Source organism: Oenanthe melanoleuca, chromosome 4 (assembly GCF_029582105.1).
Source record: "Oenanthe melanoleuca isolate GR-GAL-2019-014 chromosome 4, OMel1.0, whole genome shotgun sequence".
Lineage (NCBI taxonomy): Eukaryota > Metazoa > Chordata > Aves > Passeriformes > Muscicapidae > Oenanthe > Oenanthe melanoleuca.
The window spans coordinates 20575538-20599177 of NC_079337.1; the positions used below are offsets into that span (position 1 = coordinate 20575538).

The 23640-nt window shown below is 38.2% G+C and overlaps 1 protein-coding gene across 8 annotated transcripts in view; it reads left to right on the plus strand.

The window, feature by feature from the left end:
- RAP1GDS1 (Rap1 GTPase-GDP dissociation stimulator 1) overlaps positions 1–23173 on the plus strand; it is an 89218-nt gene extending 66045 nt beyond the window's left edge. For 6 of the 8 annotated variants that reach the window (XM_056490934.1, XM_056490933.1, XM_056490930.1 and 3 more), the window contains 10 exons: positions 5538–5666; positions 7821–7946; positions 10506–10649; positions 10911–11042; positions 11444–11578; positions 12930–13055; positions 13989–14128; positions 16995–17121; positions 18382–18510; positions 22506–23173. In XM_056490934.1, coding sequence (XP_056346909.1) covers positions 5538–5666; positions 7821–7946; positions 10506–10649; positions 10911–11042; positions 11444–11578; positions 12930–13055; positions 13989–14128; positions 16995–17121; positions 18382–18510; positions 22506–22633 — 1316 coding nt within the window. In that variant the 3' untranslated portion in view covers positions 22634–23173. The remainder of the gene's footprint in view (positions 1–5537; positions 5667–7820; positions 7947–10505; positions 10650–10910; positions 11043–11443; positions 11579–12929; positions 13056–13988; positions 14129–16994; positions 17122–18381; positions 18511–22505) is intronic. The other 2 variants (XM_056490932.1, XM_056490938.1) reach the window with 1 other exon arrangement.
- The last annotated feature ends 467 nt before the right edge of the window (positions 23174–23640 follow it).

Here is a 23640-nt window from a genome sequence, read left to right on the forward strand (position 1 = left end):
CAACCACTTACTTCCATGCATTGCAGCAGGAGGTAAATAATATTCTGAGTAAATCCAGTTCTTTGCTGGCCTGTTAAACATCAAAACTGAGATTTCCCTGACAGTTAATTGTGCTCACAGCTTAGTGAATACCATTTTTGGGATTTACTTGCAAAGGTTTGATCCCAGCTATTTACAAAGAAGATAAAACACTGCATTTTGCATTTGGTTTTACTGAGGGATGAGCAGTATGGGATTGCAGCCTAGAGTCACGGAATTCTTTGTAGTTATGGAAACCAATTGGACAAAAATAAAAGGAAAAATATTAGGTAAGGAGAAAGTGTTTCAGTCTTTGAAATAGCACTTCTGCATTCTCTTTTCATGTTTCTATAATCTTTTTCAGCTTGGCATGCTGTGTTAAAAAGTTACAGGTGGAGTTTTGGAAGATTTCTTTAACTGCTCTTAATGACTTGCACTCTTTTAATTTGTACTAGCTATCCAGATAAGGACCTTTACAGCACAATTGGTTCTTAGTTGCACCTAATTATCTGTGAACACCCTAATATTTTCTAATCATCAGCATTTTATGAGCAAAAGAGTATATATATTGTTTCATTTGATTCTAGTTTGTCATTCCCCGTCAGCTAATTGTCCTTTTCTTCCAATAACTACTACTTCATTATTAGTAACTATCAACTGCCTTATTTTTTTTTAACATGAGAGACTCAGTCTTGAGTACTTTAAGGGGTTTATCACACATGAGTTTTCAAAAAAGGCAACTAAGGAGCAGCTACAAGTAAGACTTCCTTTTCCTAAACAGAGCAAATTAATGGAGCATTCTTGTATCTCATCCTGATTCTGGACACTCAGCTTGCAATTGTAACTCCAGTCATAAAAGTGTTGTCTAAGCTTTAAAAACAGGATTACTTTTACAAGGTTCTTGTGTCATCTGCCTTGTGTTCAGGAATTATTTTGCTTACTGTCTCTAAATTCTTTCTTTGCTTCCTTGGTATCTTATAATTTCTTTAGTAACTACAGTTGTTAAGACAATAAACTCAAACTTTGGCATTTCTTGCAGTTCTTTTAAGCTTTAAAAAAAAAAAAAAAAGGTGTTGATATTTAATTGCACTGATAGAAATGAGAGAGGTTTTTTTTTCTGATGGGAAACATCCCTTTACCTTCAGCCCAGGTTATCTTGGCTCTCTTGTCATAATTGTATTTTATTACCCAAGTTCAATCAGACACAAATAGCTCATCCCTGCTTTCAGTTATTAGCTTCTGTGTAGCCATTAATCTGCTTGAGAGCAAGAAGCAAAGCAGGCTTGGATAAAGAGGGGAGAACTAATAACTAATCTAATAAAACTAATAATTTGCAAACACTCACATAAAAGAGTTACAAATATGAGTGGTTATTCTGCAGATCCCATAATCCTGTGAGCCAAGACTATTTGCAAGTTAATGGCATCAGTCCATAAGGTAAACAAATTGTCTCTTGAGATCTCTAAAACAAACCATGAAGGCTTTTTAAAGAAATGCAGAAATTAGGGAAGAACTAGGCCAATTGGCTTATTAGATAGTCAAATTGGGGATCAGAAGTTAACTGGATATGGTATGCATGTATGAAAGTATACATACACTTATATATATGAGTGTAGATATGTAGATAAAAATAATTACATTTATAGATTGCTGCCTCATTTCATTTCATATCAAACTTCAGCCTGTCAAGATTGTCTTTCCTTCAGCACCTTCGTGTGACATCCTGATGTTAAATCATACAACTGCTGAGCCTTTCTTATTCTCACAAAACTCTTAGCAGCTGGAATGAATGTTGGGGTCTGATGTGCACTGTTGACCATCTGCAGACACTGTGTAAATGTAGAAGAAATGAAAGGGAGATTTATGGCACCATTATTATGGTCTGACAGCAATACTTCAGTAATGCTTCCTCCTAAGACTTACCTTGCTAATTTTCATGCTTGTCATGGGTTTTGTTTCATTTACATCACAGTTAGAGATGCCTAGCATGCTTTTGAGACTTAAATATACTTAATTGCAAAGTAACCTAAAGTGTCTAAAAGCAGATAAAAAGTATATTCCTTACCATAGTGAGACAATCAATACAATCACTTTTATGTTCTGTCATGATTTAACAAAGCTGTGGGGATTGCAAGCAGGTTTCTCTAGGGTATGAAATTATGCCATCAATTTGTACAGAAATACTTTTCCTTCAGCATTATGGGACACAAATGATGAGTTGTTTTCTGAAATTCTTTTCAAAATCATGAATTAGCCTAAATCAGCGTTTTTAACTAAAACATCCCCAATAAAGTTCTGAATTTGGGATATTCTCCTCAGATCTTACTCTTTGGAGTTTCCATGTGTGTCACCGAAGGACATGGAGCCATTGAAATTCAAGTTTTAGGTAGGTAATTCTTTGTGCTGGCGCATGTATTGATTGCCTTTTATCTACCTGTATATGCATCTGTACAGCATCACTGTCAGTGCTTTTCACCCCAAAAGAACACACAGGCATAGTGCAACATGTAATAGCAGTGCAAATTGTGGTTTTAAGTCATAAATTCAGAAGAGGCATTCAGTTATTCATGCTTCCTGCTCTCTATGCATAAAGTTCTGCTTAGGAAGTGGATAGAAGTGCTGTTTCATCCTGAAACACAGTGTTGCCTGGTGTCACAGCTCACTCTGGTCCTGTGTCAGGCGACTAATTGTAGGAGGGATGCATGTTTCCCCAAAATTGTCTCCTGCTCTAGAAGGGCATTAACACTTCCTGCAGTGAAAGGCCAAGATACACAGTTAGTCCAAGCCACACAGTCTGAGGTTTCCCTGGAGCAGACACAGAACTGCTGGCAGTCCATCCAGCTGAGAATGATATTTTTATTTTCGGTATTTTTAATATACCTGAACTAATAAGAGCTGCAGGTCTCCATACCAGTGAGATGCCTGATACTTTTCTCTTAAAATGCTTGATAGACTTTGCTAGAGAAAAAGCCTCCTGTTGGTGATAATGACAGATGTAAATGTCAGGTCCAGAATTTGCATGGCAAGCCCAGGCTTAAGTATAAACACAGCAAATAGCTGCTGGCAACCTTTTATTTTCAAAGGTCTTGCTTCCTGTGCAGCTTTGTGACTCACAGGTTTGCCCTATCTTTATCAAATGAGAAAATTTATAAATTTTAAATTAACACTTACTGCTGTTAAGGAAATGTTTACCTTGCTGTCAACTCTTGTAATGCCATTCTTACCACTGTAAATATTTCCTGTACTCAGGTGCCATCCTTCTACTCTGGCAATTCAGACTGGTATAGAGTCTGGTGTACCACCTGACCATCACCCAATACAATTGTTCTTTCTTAGTATATGAGTTTTCATTTTTTTTTTAGTTTAGAAGTTCTAGAAGTCCTTTAGTCAGTGCACTCCTTGCTCTCTTGAACAATGCTATATCTTTCTATCTGGTTCTTAAGATTCCTATTTCCTTTCAAAGATTATGTCATTTCCCTCCATGCTTTTTGTATATTTTGTATTAAGAAAGAGACAGCAGAAGAAAAAAACCCTGCTCAAAATGGAGAATTTATGCTTCTGATGTTGGACTAAAGTCCACAGAGGTTGTCTCTTTATCCATTACAGTTGGATAAAGCGATTTTTAGTGTGACTAAAGGTATAGTCTAGTAACAAAGCAATTTCTTTCCAAATAATTTTCTATGGCATTTGTGGTTTGTGTCTTTGTTCTCCCACTCTCCATGATGACTAGTTTTCCTTCAGCATTTTTAAGTGTTTGCAGGGGACAATCACAAACCAAGGACAAAACCAGATTATTTACCAGTAACTTGAGTTCTCCTACACAATAATTTCTCTGTAGAACCATTCCATCTCCCTCTCTCCCCAGTTTTCCTATTGAAGGACAGTTTTTTCCAGTCAGTTTGGAATTAAGTAGGAGGGTGTAGTAGTGACTCATACATCTGCCAGAGGTAAAATGGCATTCAATGCATGCGCTAGTACAATTTGTACTTACCTGAAATTTGACAACTTCAACAGCTCTTTGGTGTCTGACATGGCGTACTCATAAATTTCACTAAAGACCACGAATCTGTGGAAGAGGTAATCCCTTCCCCCAAAAAAGGAAATTCAGTTACTGGTAAGTAATACAGTTTTATTAAAGATGTCAAGCCATAAGGATTCCTGCTCATCCCCAATAAGCTCTAATAACCATGCCATTTACTTACTTGGTACACCAAATTCATAATTATTATCAAAGTATTTTATACTGAATACAAATGAGCTAAACATTCTGGAATTGTATCATAATTTTCATTACATGAAAATATTGAGCATGCTTGCCAGAATTTTGAGGGCAAAGAGTTTTTTGAGAGCATGAGATAATTCTAAATTTGCTAAACTTCAGATGTTATATGTTTTTATCTCCCTGTAAAAATCTGCAATTTTTTATGGCTCTGATGCCACAGATATAAGAACTCCAACTGATTTCAGTTGCCTAGAATGCATTCCTTAGCAAGAAATCCACACTAAAAAAAACTAACATGCAAATGAAAAAACAAACAAACCCACCCCAGAATTCCCCAGTAGGGCTTGACCAAAAGCTCAATTAAGTAATACAATTCTCTTTACTTCAGTGGGCTTTGGATCCTTGTTTTTTGAGTCCGTAACATTTAAACATAGTTGAAGTGCTTTAGAAACAAAGGAAAAAAGATGCTTAGGAAAATTACTAAACAACATCTGATGTGTTTATGTCTGCTTCATTCTATTCAACTGTGAAACAATGTTTTTCTTCTTTGCTATGTTGTAGATAAAATGTGTAAGAGGAAATACTGTTGTAAATAATCCTTTAAACCAATCATGTTTCTGCCTAACCATCAAAGCATCTTTCTATTTGCAGACACCTAGGAGGCAATACTTTTCTTACTTGTAAATACTATAAACTTTCATCCTATGCAAGAAATTATCAGAATGGCTTCTAAGGACTTTTCTTAAACCTTCCATTTTTTGTCTTTATTAAACTTCTTTTTTCTCAAGCTCTTCATAATCTACATTGTGACTTCCTGTGTTTATAAAACTTTTCATGTTTATTTCAGTGCCAGTTTATATTCATTCTAATTTTAATTTTCCAGTTTTGATCTTTAATTTAAAAAAGAGTATATAGAAAAATCTTTCAGATGAATCATTGTTTCACTGACCTAGTTCAGGTCAATTTCAGTCAGCTAGTCTCAGTGAGCCCAAAATCAAACCTGACATGTATTAGGAACCTGATAACCACAAAACTGTCAGTAGCTGCATAATTCACTGTACTCTATGACCAGATCAGGAAGGAATATTTCTGGGAATACATTACATTGCCAGGGACAAGGAGGATATGAGTCCATATCTCAAATCTGGACCAAATCCTAGTCTGAAGAGTAGAGGAGACAGACATATTAATGCTTCTTAGTCTAGAAGTTCCTTTGTGTGAAAAATGCTTTTTTGGTTAAAAGAACAATACTATGAAGAGAAATGCTAACTCACTGTTGTACTCTCTTTTTATGTAGATACCTTGCAGTCACAGCTTATCAATATGGGTGTTATTCCTACGTTAGTGAAATTGTTGGGTATTCATTGCCAAAATGCAGCTCTGACAGAAATGTGCCTTGTTGCATTTGGCAATTTAGCAGAACTCGGTAAGTCCACAATACCAATTTCAAATTTACATCCAGTTTTCATAATGTTAAGTCTTAGTTAAAGACTAACAAAAGCTCGTTCAAGTCCTTTTGGTACAGTCAGCAATAACAGACAAGAAATTTTTGCTTATTTTCTCTAGAATATATAGTTGTCTCTGGTTTTTTTTTCCCTCTTCAGTAGCTGAAATTTATTTAGGTACTTAATTCAACCTCATGTTTTATGTTACTGTGCTTCAGTGCAACTAAGCACATTTTAAATCATCTAAACAGTATTTCCATAGCACTGCTACTTAATGTGAATTATTTATTAATAATATAAATATTGTATCCTAGAGTAACTCGACAAAGTTTTATCAAGATTAAATTTGACTCATGAAAATCTCTGAATGGAACTGAGACAGGCACAGTTCACTAATCTGCAAATTATTTTAGGTGCAGAATTTTAACATATTCTAGTCTAAATACCTCCATGTATAAATCATTAATAGATGTTAAATTTAGCTACAACTTCATTTAAATTGAAGTTTGTGGCTCTGCTTTGATCCAAGCAGATCAGCTTTCATTGGAATGCAACCATGTGTAAATCAATGGGTTGTTAAGGCCAGTGTTTTATTAACATTTATGCATTCTATTGTTCTTTTGCTAACCTGTTTGGTGAAATTCTAGTTTTTTGAGTTGGGGGTTTTTTGCACTGGAGTAAATAATACATAGCACTTACGATATCGTCTAAGAACATCCAGCAGTTTAAAATACGAAAAATAGTTTATATGAGTTTATAGTATTTGGTGGCCTGAGTTCATGGATTTCAAGGCCAGAGAAAGTATCATGTTACCTAGTTTAGTCTGGTCATACACAGAATACATTTATTTACAGCAGACAATTCTTAACAAATCAACAACAGAGAAAGCCATCAAGGTAGCACTAAAGAAATTAACAAATCAGAGGTCTTCAAGATCTCTGTCTTGTTGAGTAATGAAAACCATGGGAAAGAAACTTTACAGCAGCTGCTTCCCTTCCAGCTCATACACACTGAAAAGCTGCTCGTTGTTTAAGACTGGCCCAAAATTAATTTACTTTTTAATAATTTATTCTCCCTTAAGCAGCAGTCAATCACACTGTAACCATATTATTTTATTTTTGCCTTGTAACTTCAGGGAATTTTTTTGTGAGATTTCTCATTTTTCATCATTTACAAGACAACAGCATTGCACAGATCCCTTGAAAAACATTATATGACTTACTCTGTGTCAAAGCAGGGCACAAACCAGCGATGGGTCTGGAAAAATACTGGAAAGATCAAAAATCCACATAGAATATACTATGCAACCATGCATAGTGAGAGAAAACAATAATAAGATGTTCACAAAAGTGTCTAGAACTGCAGTTCATGCTTTTCCCAAGTCCTTGGGGTCAATTCTACAGTAAAGTAATCCCTAAGCATCCGCCAGAGTAATACCAAGGGTGCTGGAAGGTTTTCTGAGTACAGATGGCCCTCAGGAGGTGGCAACTGGAGAATGCAGAACACCAGCCCTACCACCTGCATCCCTTGTAAAACTGCCAGTGAGGAGGAATATGATACAGGCAATGGAATAAGAGATACTTTTGTTGAATGTACATTTAAAGATCTGGCTAATCTGGTATGAATCTCACCCAGCTGTAAAACTGCTTTACTCTGTATCTGTGCAGTATGAGGTGGCCCAGGAACAGCCACACACAGATTTCAAAAGAAACCTCACTATCGTGATACCAAGTAAATATTAAAGTATTTGGTGCAAATCTTCATCTCTCCCACAGAAAATTCAGTATATAACCAGCTCTTCCTTCTGTTAAGATGAGGGAAATCAGAGATTTATTTTTGTACCATTACTGTTTCTATAGCTACCTTATATTTTGTTGGGCAAAACCAGACCAAACAGCCTTGAATCATATATTTATATATTTTTAACATCCTTAACCATAACTAATTCAGGTCAGCACATTTAAAGTCTTAGACATTTATCTTTTCATTTTGTGACAAGCATGAGTCTATTGCTTTTGTCTGTGAAGAGCAGTTAGTCATCTTACTGAATAAAGCTAGTAACAAAGAGAAAAAGTAGTTCTACCTTTTGATGTGGTTTGTTTACTTTATACTGAATTTCTCCTTTTGCTTCACAGAGTCAAGTAAGGAGCAGTTTGCCTACACAAACATTGCTGAAGAGCTTGTGAAACTGTTCAAGAAGCAAATAGAGCATGACAAAAAAGAGATGATTTTTGAAGTTTTGGCCCCCCTAGCAGAAAATGGTAAGAATTTTTTTTTCTTACTCTTTTACTCATTCTCTTATGTATATTTTTTATTTCAGTATATCAGTGTCTTTTTCAGGCACTAAATGCAGAGTAATGGGCTGCCTTGTTCCGAAGCCACCACAGCTGATCATTGTGATTGTCATTTCATGAAAAGTGAATAGGTCTTAATTGTTGAGCATATGACAAGAGCCAGCACATTGTTGATGTTAATTCCATCGTTGATTCACTCTGTATACGATTATGTTATATTTTATTGCCCTATGCCCACAATTTGAATATCAAAAGCTGCTTTTTAGAGAGCTTCACGACATTTGTCTGCAAACACTGGCTCAAGTGTTCACAGACCATTGGAGCACCAGGAACATCATTTCCTGGAATCGCAGAGCCACTGGCAGTTCCATTTCCTATAACATTATTTTTGCTAGGGGCATGTCAATTGTAGACATAAGGGCTGGACACTCTGCCCTTATTGTTCATTGAGAGATCATATGAATTTAATTTGAGTGTTTGGTGGCGTATCTTACATAGCCCCAGGCAGCCCCTGGGACTTTGAATCACTGCTCAACCCAGAGCAGGAATTGATGTGCAGCCCTGATCATCCCTTTGGGATGTTCCTCCCAGAGAAACAAAGGATCAGACAAAGGTGGCTTGTACAATGCATCACCTGTCCTTAATGGAAATGAAGAAATGAGTTAACAGGTGGAGCTGGACTGATGTGGGAAGCAGTTCTGTGTAGGGAAGACATCACAGTATTTGATGGCTGTCTAACCTTGTTTTAACCATCTCAGCATTAAAGCTTTTTTTAATTGAATAAATTGTTAGAACTGCAAACTGAGATTTATGTTTCATTCTACTGTGTTGTGTATACACATTCTGTGTGTGTCTGTTTTACGAAGTTAGGATAAACTTTCACTTCAATTAAAAAAGTTATTTTGACTTTTAAGTGGCATGGAAATCAATTCCTTTTTTCAGTTCTAACAATGCACATTTCTTCCAAAATATATAATTTATTGTATAATCATTTACAGTTTGCTCTAAGATAGTTCTATCCTCAGAGACTGGCAAAATAGGGTTGAACTTTTTGTGTATTTGACATATGTCAATTCAAATGCTTATTTTTTCTTAGAATATGTTTTTTAGTTGCAATAAGATTTGAGAAATTCACTGCTGATGACCCTAACTCGGATGCTCGGATGTTGAGAGGTAGTCAGAAAAACATTTCATCTGTAGATTCAAGGCACACTTAAATGAGTTCACTTTGCTAGTACTGTTTAGGTGCTTTTGATTGTAGATAATTACCAATAGGTCAGAAGGGGAAAATACCTCAATTAAGTATTTGCAGAGTCTGGATTTTGGCGGTTGGGGTGTTTCAAGCTTTTTTTCTAATTTACTTGTTGATTAAGCATGCTAGTGTAGCAATTTCAATTTCAAATCACAGAACATCTGCAAGTATAATATTCTATAACTAAGGGAATTCTCTATTTTTAAAGCACCTCAGTGCAAAAGTGCCTATTTTTAAAAAAAAAAATCTCAGCTGGAGATTTTGCGTTTCCTTACAAAGTTTGCGAGAAGGTCAGCTGCTCTTAGAGGAACAATGAATTTCACTGAGGCACAAAGCCTAGTGACACCAGGAAACTGAGAGTCAGACACATCCTTCACCAGAGGTAGAACACATTTCCTCTCCCACACTTGGGAGAGCTTGTAAACTGTATGAAAAAATATTTCCAAAGCTCTGGCCTAAAAATATTTTATCTTGGGTTAAACTCCTTTTTGTTACAATACCATTTCATGTAGAAAACAGAGAGAAAACCACTTATTTTGCACATTTCAGCAGTGCTTTGTAACTATTTTTCAAAATCAGCATGCAAAAACTACCAGAACTGCTTCTGTGTATGAAAAGACCTAACATAGCATGACAGCCTGCCATTTCCTCTTAACAGAAAGGGAGTTTAGGCATGTAAAGGAGTTTCCAAGGGAAATATCTGTTAAATATTTTGTTATTTTAGAAACAAAAAATATTGTTCCCAGATTCTATGTGACCTGAAAATGTATTTATTACTTTCTTAAAGCTTTGTTTTGAATACCAACTAAGAAATGAGTTTGCCTCATCAGTCTCCAGAGCAATCTTCTCTGCCAACCCAACCTTTTGGTTGGCTTTTCTGCACTCTTCCTGCAGCCCTTTCAACGAATGGCAGCTACACTGTCTGTCTTTGGAAATCATGAACACAGCACAGTCCTTTGAGTCTGCTGTGCCATGACTGAGGTGCCAGAAGTGTGCTGTAGAGAAATACCCTCATTTTTCAAAGTGAAGAGATCCATGCACCTTCAGCTTATGACTGTGCTCTAAAGGCAGTCCAGAGGCAGGGAGAGCCTGTTAGATGAATAATAACAGAAGTTGGCCATAAGAATTTCAAATAAAGAAGTTGTGGTTTTATGTACACAAGTTGTCAGTGAAAACACTGACATCACTGTTTCTTACAGTCCATCCTGCATATGTGTATGATAGATGCATTTAAAATCCTGATTCTGACTGCTATTATCCACGCTGTTTTCCAGATGTCATTAAACTGCAGCTGGTTGAAGCAGGTTTGGTGGAGTGCTTACTTGAGATTGTCCAGAAGACTGTGGACAGTGACAAAGAGGATGATATTGCAGAGCTTAAAACAGCTTCTGATCTTATGGTTCTATTATTGCTTGGAGGTAAGTATGGGCTGTCACTATGTTCCACAAAGCAACAGCAGATACTTGTAACACTGTTTGGCTGCTGAATTTCACTATTTATTAATTTTCTAAATAACCTAGATGACCTGCTACCCCCCAGGCAAACATTTAACAGGTCAGATTTTGTCCCTCATTAAAGGACTGGATTAATTGTAGTGAAAGCAGCAGAGCTTCACAAACATAAAAAGAAGCTTCCCTAACAAACACTTTGGCTTGCTGACTCTGTGCTTTTTACCCCAGATGAATCCATGCAAAAGTTATTTGAAGGAGGAAAAGGCAGTGTGTTCCAAAGAGTACTTTCATGGATTCCTTCCAATAGTCATCAGCTACAGCTTGCAGGAGCACTGGCTATTGCAAATTTTGCCAGAAATGGTAAGAACATGCCATAATAGCTTATGTAAATTTATGCGTGCACCTCTATCATGCTTTGTCTGTACAGCTACAAACAAGAACTGTGTTGCAGTAAAGCTGTTCTTGAGTTACACAGTACTACTTTTAAACTTTACAATCCTCAAAAGCATTAAGCTTACTTTAAAAATATTATTTTGCATCTGTAGAGATATATAGGGGATTTTTGCCTTCTTCAGTATTTCTTCTATCACTCTTGTAAATTTATCATGAGCACTGCAGTGCTCACAGATGATGGTGGTCAAATTCTCAACAATGAAATCTAAAAAGGAGCAGGGAAATAACCCTTCTATTCATAAGAAGCTATTGTAAAAAATCTTAGTAATAATCTTCCCTTCACAAGTGACTTGTTACATCTTGCACAGACGGAAACTGCATCCATATGGTGGATAATGGCATAGTTCAAAAGCTGATGGATCTGCTAGACAGACATGTGGAGGATGGAAATGTAACTGTGCAGCATGCTGCACTGAGTGCTCTCAGAAACCTGGCTATTCCTGGTAAGCCTCTCTTTACATTGCTAACTACCCAAAGGTGAAATTCTGTTCTCCCACTGTACCCCCCAGGGAATGTGGGTGGGAGCTCTGACTGACACTCCTAGAGGCAGGTCAGACTGCTGCTTTTCATTCTGCCCCATCACTGCTTTTGTGTCTGTTGCACAGCAGTTGAGACAAGCAGTTCTGAATACATCATAGGCACAGTAACTGTCTCTTGCCCCTTTGATCCCACAGTATCCCCCATCAAAGAAAGGGCAGCCTTCTAATTGGCGAGGAGCTGAGGAGGCCTTGAATATGATTTCTCCACCCTTTTTGTCCAGAGCACTGAATTTTTTTTTTTTGCTTGCTTCTTTTGCAATCTGTCTCACAGCTGAGGGCCCCCACCAAAGAACAGTGCCCACTTTATTAAAATACTGCATCTTACTTAAGACTTTGAAATTGCCAAGTTAAAGCTGGAGGTGGACTGACAGAATAGCCAGTCTATTGCAATTAGTTACTGTTTGTTGGCAGTAAGCTGAATGCTTATTTGTAATTTTTAGTAACTTAATTTGTATGAGTTTTGATTACTCAAACATAAAAGTAGAGCACACACATGCAAAGCAAATCTGTAACACTTGTATATGGTTACTTGTGCCAAGCCAAAAATAAGTCTTTCATCCATTTAACCTTATTTTACTATTTTCAGTTTTGACAAATCATAACTGTTAGAAATGATTATTACATAACCAAGCCCACTGAGGTTTAGCAGTATTCCATTTGCTTACCTCTCCCAGGTGAGTCATTCTTTTCACTTCCATCAGTCAGCTTCCCTGTGGCCTATGCTAAAGGGTGTCTGCCAGAGACCTACATAACTACTTGGGTACATTGTTAGAAAGAAACAAGCAAGTAATAACTGAGCTCTGTGTCAAAACACTGTTTCAAATACCTAATAAATACTTTTTTCCAAGTACACTACTGGGCAAGGTTTGCACTTTAAATGCATTTCAGAGAGCTCTGTGTTGGGACTCAGAGAAGTTTCTTCATATTTGGGGATGCAAGTATTAGCCTGGGCTTCTGCCTGATGCATTTTGTGGAAGATGCCTTTCCTAGACCAGAGGGCAGAGTCTACCCTTTAGGTGGTGTTCAGGCTGAACACAGAAAGTTAGATGTGCATGCTAGGAAAAAGCATTTAATTTCACAGGAACTGTGACATTTTTCCACAACACCGTATCACCAGCGCACACTGTTCCTGAAGTCTGTGCTCACAACCTCTTTTTCAAACCACATCTGAAAATTTCCTTCAAGACCGGCTCTGAAATAAACTGCATCTTCCAGAAATGTTTTTGATATCAATCCCTGTTCTTTATTCATGCAGTTGTAAATAAGGCTAAGATGCTATCAGCTGGTGTTGCAGAAGCTGTACTGAAATTTCTCAGATCAGAGATGCCCCCCGTTCAGTTCAAGCTGCTGGGAACATTACGAATGCTAATAGATGCACAAGGTAAAAATAAACTGTTCTCTATGTTAAGTGATTCTCTTTGGTTCAGTCTGTGATATGCTGCCAAGATTCTTGAAAGAGAGAAGCAGAGTTTTTCTAAATTTCATTCCTGAAGTCATGGAATATGCAAAAGGAGAGGAATATGGATTGATTTTTTTTCAGAACTCCTAAACTGACTACCAGAAACTCTCCAAATAGGTGTCAAATGCTTATTTACTTTTGAACTTCTTTACACTGTCACATTATAAGTGTGTATTGAGGTGTTAGTGTTTTTTTGCTGTTCACTTACTGTATTCCCTGGCTGTACTTCAGTCCTTAGACCAGGATAATATCTATTAATTGATAGACTGAAATTCCGAAAAGTTACCAACTTGTTCCCAGGATAAGGATTTATAAAATCAGAAGTCTGCTAAAACCCAGAAATAGTTCATGAGGTAAATTAGCTGTGTATTTATTTTTGACTTGTTCCTACAGATTTTTTCAAAACATCCATTCTAGTTCTAGCAAAGCTGTTGGATGTGAAATAGAATTTTTTTTAAGAAACTTACATGACTTAACAGTCTATCAAACCTGATCTAACTGACCACACTCCCTTCTAGCAGCAGTCCCTCCTGGTTTTTAATTCTTGAGCTGGCTTACAGCTCAGCTGGGGGTGTGATATCACCTGTATTCTCCCTGCTCTTAATCAGTGCACAAGCTTCATTAACTGGGCTGATATGTTGTTTCAAAAACTGGATTATGAATGTTTTTCTGGATTTTTTATTTTCATTTTGACTGGCTTTACTTGCTTCAATGCTACCTAGACCTTTCCCACTGGTAATGAGGCTAGTGAAGTTCTTATAACTCCTCCAAGTTAGTAACTTTCAGCTTGTTTTTCTAGCACTTGATTAAAAGTGACAACCTTTTTGTTGTGTTGTTGGCTCCGGCATCATGTAGCAGAAGCAGCTGAACAGCTGGGCAAAAACGTAAAACTGGTGGAACGGTTGGTGGAGTGGTGTGAAGCCAAGGATCATGCAGGTGTGATGGGAGAGTCCAACAGACTACTTTCTGCACTTATACGACACAGCAAATCAAAAGTAAGTTAGTGGAGAAAAAGGTCAGCTTGCCAGAAGTAAGACTTACCTGTGCACTTGCTGTTGGTAACCAACCCTCCAGCTCGCAATCCATCTAGCGAGCCAGCTTGGGTATTCATGTGTTACATCTCCTCTGCCCAAGCCTTAACTCATTTTTATTTTTAATGTATCCTGCAGAAGTTCAGCATGCTGTATTCTCTGTGTTTTAATGATGCTATATATGAAGAATCAGTGAACTCAGTTGTTAGGATCTTGCTATATATTTATATAAAACTGAGATCCAGAAATAGTCTGTCTCCCTACTCTTTATACAGAATATTTCAGAGTTTTAAGATTCTGATGGATTATTAAAAATTATAATTTATTTCAAATTCTAACAAAAGTTTGCTTGTATATGGCAAAAGGTGTATAATTAGGAAAAATTCATGTGCCCCTCCCATCATATCAATCAAATATCTTTACCTAAGCAGTCCAAGTCCACCATTCTTGTTCAGTTGAGTATTAGACAAAGCAGCCGTATAAAGGACAAACACATCTCTGGAGACAGGGTATTTCAGGCTCAGACTTCCTTTAGTATGTTCACTGATAGGAACACAGGCTGCATTACTGAGCTTAAATAGCAAGGGTGAATTGGAGAGCTCTGAACTGTAACAGTGACCTCTTCATTAATCCACGGCATTTATGAAGTGAAAAATATAGTAGGGGCAAGATGTATACTGAGTGTCTCCAGAACAAATCAACAGGCCTTACAGGGATTTAAATATTTGCTGATTTCTAAATATCACTGTCTCTGTCTAATACCAATTATCCACTTTATGTTCAGCCTCTAAAACTGATCAGGGTTCATTTATCTGGTTCTTACTTTTTCTGCCCCCCTCCCCAGAGTTCCCAATATGCATGCATGGATGGCAAACACCACCACAGATGTGAGACTTAATAAATATTCTTTATAGGACAACAGAATTCAATTCCAAATATGGAGTCGCTACTGATGAAATCAAATAGATATTAAGGCAGAAAATAACAGCATTATCACAGCTGAATTAATTTTTGTGGGGTGCATGTACTCACAGAGGAAATTTGACATGAAGAGAGTAACAGCTGAGACGATGGGGTTTTTTAAGCTTTTGCTGCCCTCTAGCTTTGAATATGAGTACAGCTGTATGGCTCTTAAGAACATCAGGTTTGACTTCAGCTTTTAATTTTAAATGCTTTGTGGTAGTATTACAAAGGCAACAGTCAGTTTTAATCATTCTGAAAAGCTGGAGTAGGTACCTGTGATTTCAGCCACACTAGCACCAAACCTGATGGCTGTCATCTATTTGGTTTTGCCTTTTAAAGGGTGATGTTCACCTACAATATAAAAAACTTTGATGTCAAAGATGCTAATTGGTTCCTAAGACTTATATAGCCAAAATTCCACAATTCAAATAGAACTTAGCAGTTCTCAGATTGTCTCAGCCTGAAAACTACTTTAGAGTTCCAGCAGAAAACCACAAATAATAAAATAAATAATTTTTAGTACAGGAAAATATAAAAATACTTAAACGCTTGCATACATTATGTCATTTAGGAAGAAAAAAAGATTTTTAATGTGATATTCTTGGGTCATTAAACTGTAATTTGGGCTGCTAGTATCTTCAGTATGATTATCTAAAAATACTTTGATTTTTAAGGATTATGGTTATTATTGTGTCAGTTTCCTTGCATAAACAACACCACTGCCTGTGCAAAGACTAAAAAAATAGTTCATCCTCAACACATGTCAGCTTATTGGTTTTGGCTTGTGGTTAGTGTAAGAAAGAGGGTAGTGTTTTAAATGGAAATTTAAGATATAGATGAAAAATTTAAATCATATTCTTGTTTAAAGAAATAAATGCTACATCAAACCATTTTGCACTCATAGGATAAATAAAAAAAACCCACTCTACATTTCCTTGAACAGTTTCCTTTCAGCATGCCAAGTTACCTGATTTTTCAGGCAAACATTTTGCAAGTATTTTTGGGATATAAGATGAAAACATGAGGTGCGCAACCACTTTTGAAATTATAACTAACAAATACTTGTAGAGACCAAAAATCTTTATTTAGCTCTTGTGATGTAGGTTGGATGAAGTTTTCAACCTGAAAACAGAATCTCAGCTATGTATTTTTGATCTGTTTTAGATACATTTAAGTCAGTTAAATGACATTTTAAGTTCTTAGATACTGGGCAGCAGTACTACACAACAGTTCATTTTAACAGCTGGCTTTAGAACAGAAACCAACACATTGGTGTCCCATATCTCCCTTTTCCTTACCTGCTTTGTATTTGAAGAAAAATTCCATAATAAGAGACCACTGCTCATTTTCCTGTCCATGTCTAAACAGTTTTCCAAGTACACCATTTCTGTTACATAGTAAGGTTTGTGACCTCATCTCTCTGAACATTTTTAAGAAACTGAAAATTCGTGGAGAGAGATGAAGCATTTTATTATAACTTTATTATAACTATGTCTTTGTGTTTCCTTACCCTTAGTTTACAGTTTGTTGGATACTTTGAACCCCTAATTACTTGATGATTGATGGCACAGCATGAGAACTTGAGTTATACCGTATAACCTGGAAAAGAGTTCATTATGTGTGTCTTAGCCTTAGTTATGAGGTTACCTGCCTTGGTTTAACACCCTGTACCTTACAATGGCAGAGCAGTAACAGATCATGTGTAGCCCTGCATGTGTGTATAATCACTTTATATATACATCAGTATATGTGCATAAAGCAATGAGTACCCTTACCCACAGATAACACAGCACCCCTGACAGCTCCTTTATTTAATTCAGTTTGTATGCAATGCAGAACTTTTTCATCTTTGTGCTATTTATTTCAGGATGTAATTAGGACTATTGTACAGAGCGGTGGCATCAAGCATTTAGTAACCATGGCGACCAGCGAGCACGTAATAATGCAAAACGAAGCTCTCGTTGCACTGGCATTGATAGCAGCTCTAGAGTTAGGTGAGTATCCCAGCAGTTCACTCCACCTGTTTCCTTTCCAGTCTGTGCCCAAGCCATAGAAGGAGAATGCAATGTAGAATAGCCTCCTCCTTCCACCTGCCTTTCAGTATTTCCGTGGTGGTTCATGCAGACACAGGCAAGCCATCTGTTATGCAGGAAACTGGAGAGTGCTGGTAACACAGGATCTGCTCCATCATTCTGGTAGGTGGTGGTGTGATCTAGAAAGGCCTCCAGCTTAACTTTCAGATTTGGGGTAAAACCCACAAAGCAAACATACCTTCGACTACAGACTATATGACCTGACCACATTCCTACACAGGAATGTTAACCTGCTTTTGAGAGAGCTTATCAAAGTGAAGCATCCATTTACCTAAAAAGTAAGAACTACAGAATACATGGAGGTGGTTAATGCCCCCAATATGTCTTCATTAAATTACCCAGAAAAAAGTGTAAGAATTTCCATATGAAGGCAGGCATGGTTACATGTCTTGACCTGTGTTTGTAGTACCTCAGCTTTTCATACAAGAAAGTAAATGCTCAACAGAGGTTTTGTTTATCCTATTTGCTTACTTGTTAACTAAGGAACTACACAACCTTACATATTGTTCTTGATTTCATCTCTTGCCATTGTGTACAATAGGAACGCTCTGTTCAACTTTCTAATCACTGCCAGTACATTAAGGAATTGTTTCAAATAAAAGGAAAGATGTTCCTATTCACATGAATCATCTCTTTGTCTTGTCTTCAGGCATTTAAAGGTTGAGTCCCAGTTCAATACGTGTATCTTAGAAAGCTACAGAGGCAGTAACTCAAATGGAGATCTTGAAAAGTTTTCCACAGGCGTTATAATGGACCCTGAGCTCCCTCTACCATGGAATCAAGAACTACACAATCTATATTTACCCAAAAGCAAATTCAGGCAATGGAAGTCTTGAAAGCTGAAATATTCCAGGTGTTGGCCTAAATGGCTAGAAAGCCTCATGGCTTTTCCATCAGGTTACTGCACATTAAGATGGGATTTCATCATTAAACTCTGTGACTGTGCTTTCAAGCAGTCAGACAGCTTCACATATTTATAGCAAGAGCTGTGATTCTTGTCATCATACCATAAAATGTGTGCTTGAGTTGTATACCAATGAGTTATGTATCCCAGCCTCACTTTCACTCAGGTGAGAGATCATGTTTCAATAAAGGGGTAACACATGGAAGCGTCAAAGTAAGTGGCACTTACAGACTTAAAAATTTTCACTTGTATTTCAGTCACTGCTGAAAAGGATCTTGAAAATGCTCAGCTTGTTCAGATTCTACACAGACTGCTCTCAGACGACAGGAGTGCTCCAGAAATAAAATATAACTCCATGGTACTGATCTGTGCTCTTATAGGATCTGGTGAGTATGCAGGAGAGGCTGCTTCCCAAGATTTATGTATGCAATATAGTTATCTCCTACAGCTGAACACAGAGCATGTGCAAACACACTGTGACTGGTTCTCTGTTCATAATGGATATAGACACAAAGGTTCAGTTTACTGTGACTCTATAGTGTCTATCTATAATGTCAAGGATGAAGCTGTTAACTCAGTTTTGGATATTAACTGCAGAAACTTGACCCTGGCTTCTGTAGGATGCAGCTAGCTCAAACTTTGACAGGAAAGAAATGAAAAGCATTTAAAATGGTGCAGTATCAAGTCATCTTTGCAAATATGCAGATCACAAGAACTTTATTTTCATTTCTAGCTGCAAGTTCCCTGTAATTGATGTGTGATGGTGCTTTAGGAAGGATCCTTACATTTATGTCACTAGGGAGACTCCTTCCCTCAACAGCCCTCTTATGCTCAAGCCCACCAGGCACACACATCACTGCTGGACACTGTTTGAGCTCATCCTCTGCTAAAGGTCAAGATGTTTACAGGCTGCTGGAGCAGGCTGTGGTTTGATATTGCAACTTCCCACCTGTGTGTGGGCAAACAAAACAAACCACAAAACAAAAAACAGAGCGGTGTCATGGGGAAATTACATTCAAGGTCTCAAAAAGTTGCTACATTTCTTTCATTCAGTTCTTTAAGAAAGATTGAATCTGTGGAGGGAGAGCAAATTTCATTCCATAAGGGTTTAGGCATTTACAGACAACTAAGATGACAAAGAACTGGAATAATTACAGAAAGGTGGAAAGTCAGAGCCTGCACATATTATTGCCAAGTGTGAAACATATGAAGGTTCTCTAGAGATTAATTTACAGCAATTCAATTAATAGATTAAAAGTTACCACAGTTGAACATGTGCTGTCTCTGTAAACAAAGATGCTTTTTTATTTAAAAAGAGTTCACCATGCCTACTGCAAGTGCAATTTTGGAGACCTGTACATCCATGCAAGTGAATGTTGTATTCCTACCATCTTTCAGGAACAAATACTTTGTTTTGGAGAGTGTACACATCTCTGTGTGCAAAGACTGTGCTCAAAATTTGCTAACAAACCTCAGCTCTCAGTAAGCACTCACTTTAATGTTAAGAAATGTAAATTTAATTGTTACTCACAACCTTCTGGAGCCATGTCATGCTTGGGACTATCCATGCATTTTAGAGCAGAAGCCTTCTGCCAGAGGTTCACAGTCAGCCTCACTGTCTTGATCTTTATTTCCACTGCTTCCAACTAAAATAATCTTCAGAAAATCTGCCTGACAGTTGCATTTTCCCTTCCTGAATCTTGTCACCTGCAAGACTGACAGAGTTATTTAAAATCAAAGACCTGTCTCTTGTCCACCAGAGTACAGACCAGTCTTATCTTAGGGGGGTATTTTAGGGTTATCTGAGTGGCAGAGTTCAGACTGCCACCGCACTCTGAGCTTTGCCTAAAGCATAAGGCTCCTTACCCTGTTCCTAGAGAATGGATAGCAGCATGTCACTGCATTATGCAGCTGTGAAGTTAAGGCCCAGCATTTGACTGACCCAGTGTTCTGCCGTGCTTCCTGATGAACAGACCTGTGTAAAATCAGACAGGACACAAGAATAACAATGGAGCAACCCTGGTATTAACTTCTAAGTTAGGGGGGTTACTATTTTAACCAAGAAGAAGAGGATCAAGGAGCTGATTGCTCGTTACATGGGAAAATACCAAAGTACACCTCTTACAGTTCTGTTACATCTTAACTGTTTTCATTACCATCTCCACATAGTGAGCCACATTTCCTTATTCCAGTGTAGTTATTTTTAAAGTAACTGGCCCCAGTACAGTTCAATAAAAACTAGAAACAGTTCCACTGGTTTAATTATTGGTTTAGTTCAATTCTCCAGTGACTGCTGTTGTTACTATACTTTGTTATGGGGTATCTGACATAACATTTAACTTGATGTTGCCAACATCTGTGTGTTCACAGAATGGGTCAAGTTGAAAGGGACCACAGTGGTCAAACCTCCCTGCTCAAGCAGAGCCATCCTAGAGCACATGGCACGGGATTGCATCCAGAAAGTTCCTGTGAGGGAGGCTCCAAAACTTCTCTGGGCAATCTGTTCCAGTGCTCAGTCACCTGCACAGTAAAGTTCTTCCTCATGTTCAGGTGTATCAGCCTCTGCCTGTTGCCTCTTGTCCTGTTGCTTGGCATCACTGAGCAGAGCCTGGTTTCTGTCCTCTTCACACCCTCCCTTCAGATACTCACAGACATTGAGTTTGCTTCACTGCCATCTCTTCTCAAGGCTGACCAGGCCCAGCTTCCTCAGCCTTTCTGAGAGATGCTCCAGTCCCTTTGCTGCCCTCTACTGGATGCACTCCAGAAACTCCATGTCTTTCTGGCCTGAGGAGCCCAGAACTAGACAAAAGCACTCCAGATATTGCTTCATCAGGACTGAGCAGAGGGTCTCTTGACCTGCTGTCCATGTTCTTCCTAATGCACCCCAGGATACCAATGGCCTTCTTGGCCACAAGGACACTGCTGGCTTATGGACAGCTTTTCATCTACCAGGACACCCAGGTCCTTCTCCACAGAGCTGCTTCCAGCAGGTCAGGCCCTATCCTGTGCTGGTGCCTGGAGTTACTCTTCCCCAGGTGAAGAACTCTGCGTTTGCCTTTGCTGAACTTCAGATGGTGTTAAGTGGTTAACAGATACCTGTTTTTATGTGATTCTTTCCATCTGAAAGTTCTTCTTGCAACTGAGTGAATGGATTGGGAAAGAAATACGAGGACAATGGAAAATGGAAGAATCATCCAAAGCAGAACATTCTTAGTTAGCACAGTCTTCTGTAGGCAAGAATCTCCATGAAATTGGATGTTACCATCTGTGGTAAAGCACAGTGAAATGCCTGCTTAAACATGTTGGTATCAGGAGAAAGCAGGAAGTGCATACATAGCATGAACACCCCAACGGCTTCACTGACATCAGTCTGTACATACACGTTCCCAGGTACACAGCAGCATGAGAGGTTTCAGATCTTACATGATAGAGGTTAAACTGCATGAGAACTAAAAACATGTGAATAAGTAGGTAGGGATGGGAACAAATGCCAAAGTTTGCTTTTAAAAAAAAAGTAAATAGCACAGCATAAAGCTTAGATATCTGAAACAGGTGGCTGGGTATTCTCCATGAAAATTCAGAGATTAGGCCCCAGCAACATGTGGAAAGCAAAATTATTTGTATTTGTTGCTGAGTAGGATTTCACTAGTGAGGCATGGAACAAAACCAGCCATTTTAAATCAAAACTGTGAGATGTTCAGAGTACAGGGCTTTAAGAAAACTCATCAAATTTCTTACAAATTGCTTAATTTTATGAGTTCTCCCAATCTCTCTTAATTAATACAAAAAGTAATACGCAATCCAGAATCAAAATGATCAGTGTCTCCTAGTTCTGAGTAGCACATAAACACTGCATCCATATGCACAGCACTGGACAACACTCTGCGTGTTGTGTTTGCATTAACTTCAGAGCTGAGCTGTAAAGGGACAGCAAACAGTGACCAAGTGGTGCCACATCCATTAAGGACCTGACAACCCCACGTAACAGGAAGAGTGGACACACACAAATGATGCAATAAGCCTGTCACGGCCAGCCCAATTGGTCAGGCTAGTTTAAAGAATAAACAAAAAAAAAAATGTTCTCATTAAAAATACTTCCTCAGCATCTGTTATGGAAAGCTATCCAGGTGGATATTCTTAACTGCTATGCAGCAGCTTCATCATTCATCATTACCTGAAATCCATGGAGTCTGTGTGTGCTGGACGCCCTGAAAAGTTGTCTCTCCACCCTCAAAAGCAATTCCAAAAATAAACAATAACCAGATTATGCATACTCACAACTGCATGCTTGTGTGTACAGGGTGTAGTAGAAAAGTTTCTCACAGTTTTCTTCTGCCTGTCTCCTACAAAGCACTGTTTCTTTTAATATTTCCTTTTCCAGAACCTCTTCAAAAGGAAGTGCAGAGCATGGCGTTTCTAGAAGTCGTATCAAAACTCCGCAGCCATGAGAACAAAACTGTTGCCCAGCAGGCCTCGCTAACAGAGCAGAGACTTGCTGTAGAAAGCTGAGGAAGGTCTTGTTTCCAGTGCATCCCATCACAGATTTCACCTTTGTCCTCCGTCCTGCTGCCGCTCCTGCTATGTTTTCCACTGTATCACTTGTGCATGCGTGTAACGTTCCCACATAAATTGATGAACTGCTGTAGGTACCCATCCAAAAAGGTTTCTACAAATTCATAGGTGGTGTTAACATGAACCTGTCTCCACCCATAACTGTTCTACTTGTATTCTTGTTGCTTGGGCCACATAGTAGAATGTGCATGTTGTAGTCCTATGATGATGTAGAAGTGGTACTACACAATTGACTCTTTCCTCATGCCCCCTAACTGCATAAAAATGTACTACTAAATTAGGGACAATACGAGATGCAGCAAGTCCAGACTAGTGTGCTGACAATAGGATTAAGAAGTAAATCTAGCTCAATTTTTGGTGCTTTGGAGATTCAGGTTTGAATGCAATGTACTGCTGCTCATTCACTGGTCTTGCCTATTAATGTCAAATTCGTGGTACCTAGAGGTAACAAATAAAAATTTCAGTGCTCTCACTTTACCCTGTGGTTTGTCCTTTTTTCTAATCCCACGCAGAAGCCACAACTGCACCACCATGCACTGGTGAGTTCTTTTTGTTCCTGGCTCTGGCCTAGTGCAATCACTGCCTTTCAACTGAGCAGATACTAAGGAAGCTATTCCAACCACTTTCACCGTGTATGCTCACACAGAGGCACTGTGTGGCGTAACAATCATGCATTTTAGCAGCAATGCATGATACAATCCTTATCCTATAAAGCCATGTGCATATAAAGCTCCTGGGCTTGCTTGGGATTGCCTCTTTGTTTACTGGGGGGTTTTTATAGATGGATTTTTAAAGAAATATCTTGCAGCAGCTGTTCAACTGAAGCCCATCGAGTGAGAAATGGAAGGTGCAGGAGACTTCCTTTTTTCTCCTTTCCTAGGTAAGGGAGATGGAAAACTGCCAGTCTGAGCATCTTACCTCTCAGCTGCTCTTTTATAGGTCTG